This window comes from Alexandromys fortis, unplaced genomic scaffold (genome assembly GCF_014885135.2).
Source record: "Alexandromys fortis isolate MF-2015 unplaced genomic scaffold, M_Fortis_MF-2015_v1.1 scaffold_175, whole genome shotgun sequence".
NCBI lineage: Eukaryota > Metazoa > Chordata > Mammalia > Rodentia > Cricetidae > Alexandromys > Alexandromys fortis.
Genome location: NW_026068065.1, coordinates 1,832,788 through 1,848,747, shown reverse-complemented (window position 1 = coordinate 1,848,747; position 15,960 = coordinate 1,832,788). Strand labels below are relative to the sequence as shown.

At 46.4% G+C, this 15,960-nt stretch overlaps 1 protein-coding gene across 3 annotated transcripts in view; it reads right to left on the bottom strand.

The window, feature by feature from the left end:
- Window positions 1-15,960, bottom strand: part of Afg1l (AFG1 like ATPase) — a 143,815-nt gene that overhangs the window by 4,745 nt on the left and 123,110 nt on the right. For all 3 annotated transcript variants that reach the window (XM_050120525.1, XM_050120524.1, XM_050120526.1), the window contains one exon: window positions 2,927-3,067. In XM_050120525.1, the coding sequence (XP_049976482.1) occupies window positions 2,927-3,067 (141 nt within the window). The remainder of the gene's footprint in view (window positions 1-2,926; window positions 3,068-15,960) is intronic.

Sequence of the window (15,960 nt, the reverse complement as noted above, 5' to 3'; positions counted from 1 at the left end):
GCATATAAACATATATACAAGGTCATTGGGATAACACATATACACAGAATTATAGGCATATAGGTGTATATACACACATACACAGGGTCATAGGCATATACACATATATACAAGGTTATTGGGATAACACATATACACAGGGTTATAGGCATATAGGTGTATATACACACATACACAGGGCTATAGGCATATATACATACACACAGGGTTATAGACATATACACATATACATAGTGTTATAGGCATATATACGTATATGCAGGGTTATAGGCATATACACAGGGAAATAGCCATATACACATATACACAGGACTATAGGCATAAACACATTTACACAGGATTATAGGCATATACACACATACACAGGGTTATAGGCATATACACACATACACAGGGTTATAGGCATATACACATACCCAGCACCAAAACAACCCCTCTGGATGTTTGAAGAACCTAGATTTGCTGTGAGCCTTTTGAAAATCATTATTCAAGTAAATATATGAATACTTTAAAACAACATGTTGACTTTAGGGTCTACCATTCCCATTTTATTTTAATAAACTCTTTCAATCACAAATGACACTTTTCTCATTACTTAAGTGGAAATGTCCTGTTTCACAAATCTTCATGAATACATTCTAGAATAATGTCTGCTTGATGCTCTCAATTTCTGAGATAAGATAATTTTGACTAAACTTTAAAGGAGAGATCCAATGTGTGGTGTATCCAGAATAAATGCTAGGGTGGGTAGGTTGACTGTTCCAGCACACTGCCAGACAATGCTTTTGCTCATCTGAGTAAGTGAGGAGGTGGGAGAGGACCTAGCGGTGGGCTGAGCAATGGGGGACAGATGTTCTTTAAAGCATCCCCAGCTGAGAGACAAACAAGGCGAGCCTTTACCCTCTATTCCAATGCCACTTGCACATTTCCCCCATGAAGTCTTTGTCCTGTAAAAACAGTGATGCCCTCCAGCCTCTTGGGCTGTACCCAGTGGGTGGAGATGTGCCATGAGGACAGGGCAGTGCCTCACAGTGATATGCCTGGAACCTCAACTCCCTGATCAGTGTCCATTTCTCCCGAGCCCTGCCCACATGGTCTTGCTGCAGGCCTCCAGCAGGCTTTCCTGGATCACCTCACTGGAGCCCACAGGCTGCCTTCCACGGTCAGTAACAACCTTCCTCCATCCCAGGCTGTCCCTCTTGCCTTGTGCTGGAATCAGCCCACCATCCCTGAACAGTATAAGAAGCACCTTGGGAACATGTGAACGTGAGCTTCCAGGACCCATGACTGGTCCTCATTTGCTAGGGTGAGATGAGGGGGCTCTGGAATCTGGACTATAAGTGGCTCTGATGGTTTTGATACAACCAGAGCACAGAGGGCTTCCCTGGGCTGCTCCCTGCTATCCCTGAACGTCAAGGCTCACGGTCCTCTCTCTGTGTCCCAGCGGCCGTCCTGAACTGGTAACTGAATGAAATTTCCACAGACATATGAGATTCATGTTGCTCAGACCCTGGGCCCTAAGTGCTATGATGGAAACCACAGCGTCTCAATTGCCATCGACTTTGAGCCTAGCACCTTGCTCAGGCACAGAGGTCACTGAATGAATGAGTAAATGAAACACTAAATTCCCATGGCTTTCCATACATGTCTCCTCCCCTACAAAATCCCCTCAATTTTAGAATCACTGCTCTAATTCTGTGCAAATATGATTGAGGGAAAGCTCCAGTAGTTAAAAAAATGCTTACAGTAGTTTGCTGTGGAATAATCCTTCTGGAGACTTTGAATATGTATTACTCCCATTGGTTAATTAAAAAAATTGATTGCCCTATAGCAAGGCAGAATAAGGCTAGGTGGGAAAATCAAACTGAAAATGCTGAGGGAAGAAGGGAGCAAGATATGCTAGAGGGCAGGTAAAGCCACGAGCCATATGGCAATATATAGATGAAGAGAAATGGGTTAATTTAAATTTAAGAGCTAGTTAGTAATAAGCCTGAGCTATTGGCCGAGCATTTGTGAATATAAGCCTGTGTGTTATTTGGGACCAGGTGGGCAGGACAGGAAACATCCGTTTACACTACCTTTACTATGGGTATCTTCCCCTTAGAGGAAGTTTACACTGTGAGAGGGGCTCGCCTTGATTGTGAGTGCACTACCTGCCACACTAGGTTCTTAGTACTTTATAGAAACACCTCATCCTCACAAGCCCATACACGTATCACTGTTACCTTTCTAGAGAAGGGAAACTACTAGTTCTAGAGAAGGCAGACAATGCTCAGAAGCCAAGCCAGTCTTTAGAACGGACAGCCAGGCGCCAGGGTCTACTCTTTAACTACTAGGCTACTACTACATTGCCTTCTGTGTGCAGGCAAAGACTCTGCACACAGGGATCAAAAATAGAGCAGCATGACGTCACCTGCTAGTTGGCTCCTGGGGGAGGGCGGGGAGGGAAGAGCGAGCTGTTCAACAAGGCAAAGGGCTGTTCATCACTCTCAGACCCACCAGGTATTCAGATAACACAGGTGCACTGAGCACTCAGCCTTACCTGTGGGATGATGGGATGGAGCCTGCCACTAGCTGCTGCTATTTTTAATAGGAAGGGCACAGCATTCAGCTTGGGCCAAATCTTGTTTTAAGCATTTTCCATGGACCAACCTGTGTAGTCCTCACAACAACCATTTGAGGGTAGATACTGTTAGCCTCTATCTATAGATGGGGAAACTGAGGCACAGCAGTAAAAGAACTGGTACAGCCAGGATTCTGGCCCAGGTCATCTGACTTCACAGTCCTGTGAAAATTGAGTCCATCTTTACCTTGTAGTCACAGAAGTTATCAATGAGAGTGAGGAATTGAAATGGAGTCCATCCTTACCTTATAGTCACAGAAGTTATCAATGAGAGTGAGGAATTGAAATGGAGTCCATCCTTACCTTATAGTCATAGAAGTTATCGATGAGAGTTATGAACCGTCGTGCTTGAGTCCGCTTTGCCAGAGAAAATTGTGGAATGTTTCGTACAAATACTGTATCAAAATTCTTTGATAATTCCAAATAGTCACTTGCTCCAAGTGGCTATAATTAAAACAAAGAAAGGGAGTTATGGTTTTCTTTAGACTCTTTTAATTTAAGAACTTATCACAGAGTGATTCAGATGGTGGCTTTGGAGTGACTGGACCTGACAGCGCTGTTTTTGAAAGTAGGATGAGGATGCAGGTGTGGACAGGTGAGTGTCTACAAGGATGTGGGAGTGGACAGAGTGAGTGTCTAGAAGGATGCAGGGGTGGACAGGTGAGTGTCTAGAAGGATGCGGGCGTGGACAGGTGAGTGTCTAGAAGGATGCGGGCGTGGACAGAGTGAGTGTCTAGAAGGATGCAGGCATGGACAGAGTGAATAGCTAGAAGGATACAGGCGTGGACAGAGTGAGTGGACACTTGCTGTTCCTCAACCTTCACCGGTTGGTCTCCATCTCCAGGCCTTTACCTAACCCTGGCTGAGCCACCCACTGTTTAGGCATGGAGGGGTTCCAGGCTTTGAGTGGGGGAGTCAGCTCCTGCTGAGAAGAGCTAACTGTGCCTGCTTTGAATATTCTTCTTAACTGGGCAGTCTTGGCACATCAGAAGGTCTTTCTGTTCCTCAGCTGTCCCACGTGGGAGAAAACACACTCGCACAGTGGCTGGGGTCTGCCTCAGAGTCTAAACCACTTTTGTTGTTGCTTTTGCGAAAAGGGTCTATGTAGCCTAGGCTGATCCTCCTGCCTCAGCCTCCAGTGTGGGGTGTGCATCACTCTGCCTGGCGTGGCCATTTTCATGATCACTATTTTGAGCTCAAGTGATTTGGCTGAGTGGCTGAGGCCAAGTGAGCCGAGCAGGGAGAAATGCCGTTCCTGATGGGAACTAAGTAATTTGCTCTACCCCTGCCCATAGCCAATCATTCAGAAGAGTACCATCGGGAAGGCCGGTTTTGTGTGTCATCAGAGGAAGGAGCCTCAGCTGAGGAAAGGCCTCCATGAGATCCAGCAGTAAGGCATTTTTTCTCAATTAGTGATCAATGGGGGAGGGCCCAGCTCATGGTGGGTGGTGCCATCCATGGGCTGGTAGTCTTGGGCTCTATAAGAAAGACTGAGCAAACCATGGGGAGCCAGTCAGTAAACAGCACCTCTCTATGGCCTCTGCATCAGTTCCTGCCTCCGGGTTCCTGTCCTGACTTTCTTTGGTGATGGCCAGTGATACGGAAGTGTAAGCTGAGTAAACTCTTTCCTCCTCAACTTGCTGTTTGGTCACAGGGTTTCATTGCAGCAACAGAAACACCTAGCTCAGGCAGGAAACCATGCACATCTGCCCGACATTGGGGTTACAGCAGGGACCTTGGGAGGCCATGAAAATTGCCACTCAGGGAAAACACTGCCCAGGAGGTACAGGGAACGGCCAATGGTGTCTTAGGGTAAGAGAGAACAGTACACACAGCCCTACCACTCCAAAGCTATGGTACTCTTTGGAAACAAGTTCGAATTGTCTCATCCATGGATCAGAAGCAGATGTAAAAAGAAAATGGAGAACTTCACGCTCGGTATGTGGTTCTTATAATTAAGCTGGCACTTTGTGCATGGATGTGATTTTTATCAGCGCAAACGCACGCCCAGGGACGGCGTTCTCAGAGGCGCACGGGAGAGCTGAGGGAGCCTGGAAATCAGAATTGTGCCCACTCAGCGGTTTCACAGATTGCACGCCTTTGCCAGGAGGCTCTGTGTTTGCCATTAGCTGACACTCCCTCCCTATATCAGGAAAACAATTATATGCTCGCTCACATAAAGAAAATAAAGCGTAATATAGGACCTCTTTCCTTTACAAACAATCACGGGGGAATGTGAAGCTGCTCTTTGGTGCTCACAGCCTGGGGTGCGGACAGTACTGATGGCCGCACCACTGTGCGTCCGCTGATCTGCACCACAATTACAACGGGAGAGCCAGCATTCTGTGTACTTTACCACATTAACACCCTGTGCTAGGCCATAGATAGCAGGATTCACTTTTTTCTTTAGAAACACCGGAAAGAAAAGTGAAACACACTAACGCGCTTTCCGGAGGAAGCAGCTCCGATAGCATGGATTTAAAACATCAAGTGGGAACTTCTGTGCTGGAGTGGAGCTCAGTGGGTGGAGTGATTGCCTCCCACACAAAAGCCCTGCATAAAACCAGGCATGGAGCACCCCTGGGTCTCACTTCTAACTAATAAGCACCCGTGTAGCTTACCAGGACCAGGTCAAGGTCATCTGGGGCTATAAAGTGACCTTGAGGTCAGCCTGGGACACTGCTGATTCTGTCTCAAAAAAATTAAACGTGTGAAAACTGACCTGGAGGTGGTGGCGCACGCCTTTGATCCCAGCACAGGCTGGCAGAGACCGGTGGATCCCTGTGAGTTCAAGGTCAGCCTGGTCTACTGAGCGAGTTCCAGGACAGCCAAGGCTACGAGAGAGACCTTGTCTCAAAAACAAAAAGAAAACAAAGTGTGTTTTCTAGTGATAAACATTCTTCATAGCGGCTTTGTTGTTCAAATGTCTACAAAGCAGCAGTCATGGGAAAATTCAGGACTGATTCATTAGAAGCGATAAGTTTCATCTGACAGGACAATTGAGGGTTTGGAGATGTTGGCTCTGTTACTTGCAGTCGGGTAACCTTGGAAGATCTCTCTGCAGTTAGTTTCCTCATCTGGAAAAGGGATTCTATCTACAGGTTTGTCCCGAGGATGAACGTCTCAACTGCAGAGTGAGCACTGGGAGATGCAGGTGGCTGAGTCACGGGGAGGACACAGAGCACTGCTCAGCATGCCTTATTCAGTGCACAGCTGTTTCCTAGCGACAGTTCTGTAGCCCTTTCCTTTCCTTAGAGCCTGAGGTGAGGTAGCCTCAGAGAGAACACTGTCTGACCCAGACAGTCCTCCAAGAAGAGACTCTGCTCCCACATGTAGGTGACAAACAGCTTCTGAACCAGGCCCTGTCCTCCTTTCTTTGGTAAAATCATTAGCAACACACGGTGGGGGGAGGAGCGCAGACCCACACTATGCTGGTCCTAACTCTGTAGGAATGTGTAATACTGTGGAATAAGTCAGTAAGGGATATACTGATAAAATACAATCCAGCCAGGAGAGCAGGACAGCTCTTTGGTCTCCAAAATAACAACACACACACACACACACACACACACACACACACACACACAAGATCTCACTGTATGGCTCTGGAGGCTTAGAATTTGCTCTGTCAATCAGGCTGGACTCAAATTCACAGAGATCCATCTGTTTCTGCCTTCTGGGTACTGTGATTAAAGTCATGTACCACCGTGCCCGGCCACGTCAATTCTTTCTTTACATAACACACAGAAATCTGATGCTTTCACTGAACCCCATATTGGTGCTATTAGCACCTTTCGTAGTGTCGCAGGCCACACAAATGGCATCGTTTTTAATGTACCACAGCCATCAGTGAGGCTATAGGAGGCTATGTGTAGATAACGCTGCCTTGTTTTCTTTCTTTTTGATTTTATCTGCATTGGTGTCTCTCCAGCATGCATGTCTGTGTGAGGAGTCTGGATCCCCTGGAACTGGAGTTACAGACAGTTGTGAGCTGCCATGTGTGTGCTGGGAATTGAACCAGGTTCCTCTGGAAGAGTGCCAGTGCTCTTATCCACTGAGCCATCTCTCCAGCCCCAATCCCTTTTTTCTTGCATTCAGTGTTTAATTAAAAAATCCTCTAGAAAAAATAACTGAAAACGGCCATGTTTCTGGAGAAATGAAGACTACCTATGTGGGTGGTCTGAGCACTGACCGGCTCCAGGGGCTCTTGCGTGCTTGTCTATACCCACAGTGCACTGTGATTACCCAGCTAGCAAAACATGAAGCAGAGGGATATGCCCACCTTTCAACCTGGTAGGCCTTGTGATCCATGCATTAGAAAGAGGCATAAGACAGTTTATGTGCTAGCTTAGATCTCAACACGTAACATTCTAACATACCTAGGTCAACTGCTGCAGAGGCCGAGAACACAGAAAGGGGGCTAATTGTCTTGATGAGAACGCACTCTGGACCAGCAAATGAGCAAATCTGCAGATGCCAAAGCTAGCCCAGCAGAGACCAAAAGAATGTCCCAGCTGAGCAGGGCACTAGAGAACAGGAATATATGCTCACTGTTTTAATCTATGAGTTTGGGGTGATTTATTATAACAGCTGAAGGACACATTCACTCATTAGAGAGAGTTACTACCGAGTTCTGTATTCTCATAGTTATTAACAAGTTCATCACACGTAGAAACATAGGATCTAGATTTTTCAGTTCTACATCACTGGCAAGGATATATATTCTGTGATTTACTAAATGCCATTTATTTCTGTATTGCCTTTGAATTTTTATGCCATAGTGTAATTTTTTTCCCAGAAATAAAGTTTATGATTTCTTACACATGGGAGTCAAGTGGAAAAAGTTAACCAGCTATGCAGCACTGCAACAGAATGCAGGACGACTTGGAACAGGTGACTAAAGTCAGAGTGCACTGGGAAGATCAGAGATGGCTGGAATACAAGCAAACCTTTCAGAGCCCTCCAACAGAAACATGGGCGGAGGATTTGAACCAACAATTCACAGACAAAATAACCACAGAAAGCACAAGGGGTATAGATAAGTGAGCAGAGTCCACACACACTCTAGGTCTGTAGCAGCCAAAGACTGGCAGGCTGTTTTCCTCTATCAGTCTTTCAAAAGAAAGTAAACTTCTGCTCCGTGCAGGCAAGCACGTAACCAGGCACCCACCCCACTGAGGAGTAAGTGCGTTCACTTGTTCACGTTGTCCAGAAAACAGCGTGTCAGACTCAATGAAGAGCCCTTGACAAGGTGTAAACTTGACCCGGTCGCCGCACTCCTAGAAAACAGCTCGGCAAAGTGACTGAGCCCCTACGAGAGGCTCTGGGGTACTCAAGCTGTGCAAGCAGACGCAACCTTGGCATCTCGTGGGAGGGGTGAGTAACAAGCAGGCACGGGGACACAGCTGTTGCCAACAATGATGGCGGTCGGGAAACATACTTCATGGTACAGAAGCACACATGATAAAAGGCTGAGCGAAAAAAGCAAGTTTATAATTGTGTGAAGACGTCTGTCTTGCTCCAAATATTTAAGTAGGAAGGAGGCCATCAGTGAAAAGGGGTCAATTGCTGCCTGCTAATGGATTAAGAGCTTCATTAAAAAATATATTTTACAAAAGAGAAAAAAGTAAAATACAGTACAAAAAAGAGAATAAAACAGAAGAATGCTAAGCAATGCTAAATATCTTTACTAATTCCTGTTTACAATTTTAACATCGTGTGCCTGTGCATGTGTGTGCACGTGTCTGTGTGTGCATGCGTGTATCTGTATGCTCATGTGTGTGTCTGTGTGTGCATGTGCGTGTCTGTGCATGCATGTGTGTGTGCATGCGTGTCTGTGTATGCGCATGTGTGTCTGTGGGTGCGTGTCTATGTGCTGCACATGTGTGTGTCTGTGCATGCATGTGTGTGCGTTCCATGTGTCGGGGTCGATATATGGAGGCCAGAAGACAACCTGTGGAGTCGGTTCCCTCCTCCCACCTTCCATGATTCCACGGGGTCAGACTCAAGTTCCTGGCTTCCACATGTGCCTTTACCTGCTAAGCTACCTCACTAGCCAAAATCTTTACTAATTCCAAATTTTAAAAAAAAATCTTCATTCTCTTTCACTTTCAGCTGTTTAGTCCCCTGTGTGTTCCCTAGTGTAAAGGCAGTGTGTGAAACATCCAGCCCAAATGCAAATTCAACACACACCCACAAGAGCGGGACATATGCAACAGGGGTCTGAAAAACAAAGCAACTGAAGAATTCCTGTATCTTAGTGTCTTACACACACACCTGCTGCCATGGTTCAGCCATCTTGGTTTGTCTTCCGCGGTGATATACTGTGCAGATTTATAGCTCGGGGACAATAGATTCTCCCAGAGGACCTATGTTTTTGTGAGCACATTCTATGGGGTTCACTTGACAAAACTCCTTTACTAAGCATTCTCAGAGCCTGTCCTGACATTCAGCAGTGTGTGACTGCACTGAAAACCTTGAGAGGTTCCAAATCTCAAGTTTGCCATCGCCAGCCTTGCTGTATCACTGTACGGGACTGGGGCGCTCGGAGGGTCAGTTCTGTCTTCCCTGCTTCAGCCCCCAGAACAAAGGAACAAAGTCTTGCATTACGTGTAAGTCATAAACACGAACAGTGTCAGCAAGACTTCATCCAGATGAACATGGCAGCACAGATTAGGAATCTATGCATTCCGGCAGTAGAAGCAAGAGGATCAAGGGTTCAAGGTCATCCTTCCTTGTTAAGCAGTAGGTTTGAGGCCAGCCTGGCTTAGGTGAGACCCTGTCTTTATATATATATATATATTTTTTTTTTTCTAGAAGCTTAATTACAACTCGAGTGAGTATATTAAATCCTACAGCAACGCTGTCAAGCACATTGGCCTTTGAGCACAACATCGTTTAACCACCTCGCATACACAGGACACCATGGCAATGGCAAATACGTATGCTTTTATTTTGCATCAGCTCATCCTCCTGTAAGTAAGCCAGCGCATATGATACTTTCTGAAACCATAATTGGGACCGTAAATTCATGCATTGTGCCCTATGAATAATTAAAGCACATGATTACTTCTGAGCAGTAAATGGCACTTCAGTTACTAGTATCCTTGAGTATGTTATTCAAGTAGCATTATCTACAGCGGAATCTTCTGATAGATAATGATGACATTCTCCGTCTTTCTACCTGAGCAATTAAAAAGTTTAATAGTCTTTGATGCGGCTGGTTATCTGGATAATTTTCTAGACAGGAACAATTAAAATCCACTTATTCGATGGTGTGCATTCTCCACTATTGTCTCAAACTCTTTGTTTCTGTGCAAACCTGATGGAAACTTAAGGAACTTTAAATCTATAATGAGTTTGCAGAGAGCGTTGTTTTCCTTAATTACCGGGACTATACAGCTGCATTACACGTAGCGGTTTCTCTGACAAACTGAGAAATAAAGAGCTTGCTTGCTGTCTTTCTCCTGTGTGAGAAACCGCGCAGCTGTCTGCCTGGGTTTCGACCCCGGTGCCAGGAGTGAGGGTTTTCTCCAAGCGGTTGCCAGTGTGAACTGCCCCACCCCCGGGCTGCCCTCTGCCCTACGGTAAGCAGCGGCCACTTCAGTGTGAGCAGAGGGGCTGTCAGCGTTCTTTCTCCCCCTTCTCACTGTGAGCTTGTTCCGCGCCATTATTTCAGCTCAAGTAGGACGATTATCATTTCAAGCTCTGTCTAGATTACCCCGTCCTAAGAGTCACTCGTCACCCATATAGCCTTTTCTGTAGAAACCCCTTGCAGTGGTACCCTGAGAGCATCTCGTTAAGTAAGTGTGTGTGGCATCTTGCTTTGTTTGCACAGAAATGGCAGTACCTCGTTCCTGAAGTACCCCCGGGGAACAAAAGCTTGATGGGAGTTAGGGTGAGTGTGCCCTACTCAAAACAAGCCCAGAATACCACACGAGTTGCTGTTAAACAACTTATAGCTGTCAGATTCCAAATCTGTAATTAGAAAACAGCTGAAACGTGTTAGAAGCGTAAGGGCTTCCCCAGGAGTCAGGGCTGAGATCTCTCAGGAGCCAGCTGTGGAATACTTCGCCAAGCGAGGACAGTCTACCAACCCTCTTGAACTCTATCCAGAGGGGATCTTGGGAGTGCCAAGGAAAACTCATCCCCCTTGACAGATGTCATTTCAAGGTCAAGAGGCAAGTTCTGCACTAACTATCCTTAATAGTGTTTCAGACAGCACTTCTGGGGAATCATATTTTAGGAGCAAGTTTGAAAGACAGAAAGTGAAGGTGATACCCCCCGACACACACACATACACACTCATGACTAGGACTAGCCTTGTGCAAAAAAAGAACTCTCCAATTTCTGCAGGAGCCTAATTTCTGGAGAATCAGGAACTGACAACCTCCTCAGTACACACGGCACACCAGCCAGCTCCGAGAGCCTCTGTGTGACAGTGCTGGGCTTAGTTTAGTCCTGGGAGTCCTTCTGGGTTGGCTGAGGGAGGGAGTAGGAAGCTGGAGTGGTGGGCAGAGAGGCGTCTCATCATACGGCCTGTGGAGGGGAGGCAAAGGATGCAGCGCTGGTTAGGGCAGCATCGGAGAGCAGGGAGAAGGGGCAGACACGGTGACATGCGGTAGAGCACACGCTGCTCTTCCCGGGGAATGGATTTCAGCTGTCAGTGCTAGAATGAAGAGACTCCCAGGCAGCCGCTAACTCCAGCCCCAGGGGATCCGACACCCTCTTCTGGCCTCCATGGGCACCTGCACACATGTGCATACTCACAAAAATAAGATAATCTTTAAGAAAAGGAGTATGAAGAAAGAGGAGAGTGTTACCATTAGACTCCGTTACTAGGAATTATCACTGACTAAGCACCAGTACAACCCAGGAAAATACAGAAAAACTGCAAAAGCAGAGGCATGGGGTTAGTTATAGGAACAGCCTCGGATCAGGAAAATCAGACTAAGTTCCTGCAACAGTTGGCTGCTGGGATGGGGTATCCAGGTGCTTCCTATATACCCAAAATGTAGAGGGGCATGAGAGTCACCCTCCTTGGAAATAAGAAGCTGGGTTCATCCATACGACAGGATGAAGTGAATGGGTTGGTGTGGCTCCCAGACAGTCGCTCGGGCACTTAAACTGAGGGAGAGTGGCTGCCTGGTGTTTACGAAGCTTGAGTTTTCAGCTATAGTGTGAGGCACAGCGAGAAGGCAGCCTCGAGTACATGAAAGACAAGGCTGTCTCTTCGGGTTGTAAGGCTGTCTGGTGTATAAGGGCCTCCAGAGATGCTGGCTGAGCAAGCCCTGGAAGCCACCCCCATGGCGAGTGCAGTTCCCCACACTCCTGCTAACTCTCTCAGCCTCAATGTTTGTGAGCTGAGATGTTTTTTCATTGTATCAGAAGCCGCCAGCACACTTTAGACGACTAGATTCTGATCCTCATGGCTCCCTTGTTCTTCAGGCCAACACCTTTGGCAAACGAGGTTCTAGAATATGGGAGTAGGTCAAATGCGTTGACCAGTGCACTCCATTCTGCATTTTTATCTGTGTTCCCCACATCCAGGAACACAAATAATAAGTCTTTTTTTTTCTTTTCAAAGACATACCATATATGTATGTGATTGTCCTACAGTTACTTCACTGGTATGTGGGGTTTGGATGGTTTCAGGAGACAGCAGGGTGTGGTGAACAGGGATGGATCGGGGGCCTGGCATACACAAAACTCATGCCCCACCTCCAGGTTTCCCCCCAGGCCTCACTGGTTAGTGCAGTTCTCTTTCAGTTTCAGCGATGGGCTGGGCAGAGCTGGGGATTACAGGCACAGCCTCGCACGTGCTTGCAAGCTCTCTACCACTGAGCAACATCTCCAGTTTAATCTCCTTAAGGGCTCCGGTCTAAAGGCGGCTTAACATGATCCTCAGCTGTTAAACACATGGAGTTACCACTTTAAAACAATAAGGAACTGTCATGGCCTCAGAAGCATCTAGTTTTCTGGAAAATATGAACCTGGATATTAGCAACAGAGCAGAGACTGAAAAAGATTACTGGTGAGAAGAACAGCCCGAGTGGTGCTAGAATTATTCCACAAACGCATTTATTAAAACAACGCTATACCGACCCTTCCCCTTTCCCACTTAGAAAGATATTTTATTAGCTGGCGAACCATTTTATGAGTGTCTCACACAGAGGACGATGATGTCTGACTGAAGAGACTAGAGTGGATGATAAACGTGAGGCACCAACAGTGAAATGTTCCTATTTTCCCCCGTTCTATTTTTAAATACAATGAGTTAGCTAGACATCTGTAGGACGGTGGTGTTAACTAGACATCTGTAGGATGGTGGTGAAGTAACCGGCACCGGCGTGGCCCTGCTCAAATGACAAGTCAGTTCCTGCACTTGGCCATTTACATAACGGAGCCTCCTGCTCATCTCTCAGCAGAGGGCAGCATTTACTGCGCCTGTGACATGAAGGCGAGCATTGTAAATGCGCCTGGCTTTGGGATCTTTTCAGAAAATTGGAAGACTACTCACAAGATGCGAGATCAGATCTGGCCCCATTGGCAATGGGTTTGCACATGTATTTGAGCGGTGAGGTGAGCCACTGCGGCTCCTCTTTGGGAATCAGGCTTAGTGGCAAGATCAGTAACATTTAACAGTGTGTGTGTGTGTGTGTGTGTGTGTGTGTGTGTGTAAAGCAGGGAAAAGGCTTTAGAGAATGAAGACCTCATTTTAAATCCCAGGATGCTAATGTCTGAACATGGCAAAGCCATGTGCATGCAGAGGTTCAGTTACTTGAGTTTTGTTTGTTGGCTACAGGGTTTGGGTTTTGCTGTTGTTATTTGTTTGGCTTGCTTTGAGAGGGCCCACTGGGGACAAACTGAATCCTCTTAGTCTTAGCTATTTGAAAAGTGCAATCAGACTGGAAATGAAGTGGACATCTAAAGTTATTATTCTTCCCCCCTCTTCTGCTTTCCACATCACAAGGATCCTGGGTAAAGACGCCTGGGTAAAGACGCCGATTCATCTAAGCAAGGCTGAATGCCTCTCGGTGCTGCTAACAACACAAAGGGAGGACCCTTCAAACCATGAATAACACTGTGGATACAACTATCCACTCCATCCTCTTGCCAAGAAGACAACCTTGAATCATCTGCAGCCCAAATTTTATGAAAATATTCAAGAAAACCCTGGACAGCCTTAGCAATCCCATCTTAGCACTTAAAACCTTGTCTGGATGGAGAGAGATGATTCAGAAACGCTAACTTGTAGGTTGTGCTTTGCCTCCACAGCTCTCTTTTTGCCAGGGATTTTCTAGACTAAGTTAACCGGCGTGGGAAAACACACCCAGGATGTGGCCAGCAACACTCCATGGATGGGGTCCTGGACTGAATAGGCAGCAAGCTCCGGAAGTCTGCCTGTCACTGCTTCCTTCCTGCTGGGACCACAGTCCCATGCTGCCAAGCCTGGCTTTTTCACAAGGATCAAACTCACCTTTGTGTGCTTGCACGGCAAGCGCTTTCCTGAGCTATCTCCCTAACTCTTCCAGTTTTCAAGACTACATAATTTGTTTGTTTATTTGTTTGTTTTTCATTTTGCTGTTGCTTTTGAGACAGAGTCTAGAGAGGTAGTGATAGCCCTGGCTGACTTGTAACTCACTATGTTGACCACAAATCACTGAGTAGACCATAGGATCCTTCTGCCTTTGCTTCATGCCTATTGAGAAAGCGGGCCAGTGTCACCATGCTGACCTATTAGTAATTTTCCTGTCATTTAAAACCTGGTATTAAGCATGTATTTTCTAAAGTTTTAGGACTATAATTGTGTGTGTGTGTGTGTGTGTGTGTGTGGTGTGTGTGCATGTGCACGCAGGTCTGTATGAGCACACATTTGTGGGAGTGCACACACGTGTACATGTACATATGCAGAGGTCAGATGTTGATGCTGGGTGTCTTCTTCAATTGCTACTTTATTTACTGAGGGAGGAGTCTCTTGACGTGCCTGGAGCTCTTTGGCTCAGCTTTTCTGGATAGCTAGCTTGTCCCGGGGATCCCATGTCTCCACCTTCTCAGTGCAAGAATTACAGGTAGCTGCCATACCCACTGATCTTATGCAGGTAACAGGGAGCTGCCACACCCACGAGTTCTCATGCAGGTAACAGGTAGCTGCCACACCCACTAGCTCTTATGCAGGTAACAGGTAGCTGCCACATCCACGAGTTCTTATGCAGGTAACAGAATCAGAATCTGAACTCCTATCTTGCATGGCAAGAAACTTTACCTTCTGAGCCTGCACACGGCCCTTTCTTTTTAATTATATGTTTGAGCAAGAGTGGGAGTGGGGTTTGGAGTGCGTGCACGTGATTGCAGTTGCCCTTGTAAGCCAGACCCCCTGAAGCTGCAATCAGGTGGCTGTGAGCTGCCTGATGCAGGTGCTGGGACCCAAACTTGGGTCCTAAGTGAGAGCCGTGCTTGCTCTTAACTGCTGAGCTGCTGTCTCTCTAGTGCCAGGTTTTAGAATTTTTAACTTTAGAATTTTCATTTGTTTCTTTTTCATATTTTGAGCTTCTAAGAGTTTCTGTTTTTTCAAACTAATTACTACTGGTTAATTTTCCCTTTTACCTTTGAACAGACATATGAAGGTTGCCCCCACACACACACACACACTTTTTTTAGGATTACTCTGGTTAGGCTAAAACACCTGCTATGGAGACAAGCCTGGTTTTGAACTCACAAAAATCTTCTTGCCTCAATCTTGAAAATTATGGGGCTGGTGAGCTGGCTTAAGGGTAAGGGCACCTTCCACCAAACCTAACAGCCAGAGAGCATTTTCTGGGAGGAAAGGGAGGGCTCACTCATTGTCCTCCCATCTCTACACACACAATGCCATGCAGCCACCCCTCCCCACTAAGAAATGCGTGTAATTTTAAAACTTCACCTGTGAGTCCCACATCTGTATCATCTCAGGGTAAGTCTCTGCTGGTTAACTTTTCTCTTGGAAATGAGTCACTTTCTGGCGCAGGCCTATACATTACTTAGGGACTTGGGGTCGTCTGGCATGGGCAGACTTGGGATTAGTAACATACTGATTTATTTCAGTGTTCACACATTAGCAGATGATTAACTGAAGGAGTCTCAGACTCGGCTGTCTTCCGTGAAACACAACACCGGCACTTCTGTCCAAGCGTCTGCTTTTCTCTTTGCTGTGCCCACACAGCTCACAGGCTAGCCTGGGATTCCAGCATTGTCTATAATCTGGTCCTTCGTGATTGTTTTCTCCTTTTCTAGATTTTTGGCTGCTGTGGTCACTCGCTTGCTCTACTGTGACTCCTCAGGCCCAAACCCCGGTTGGA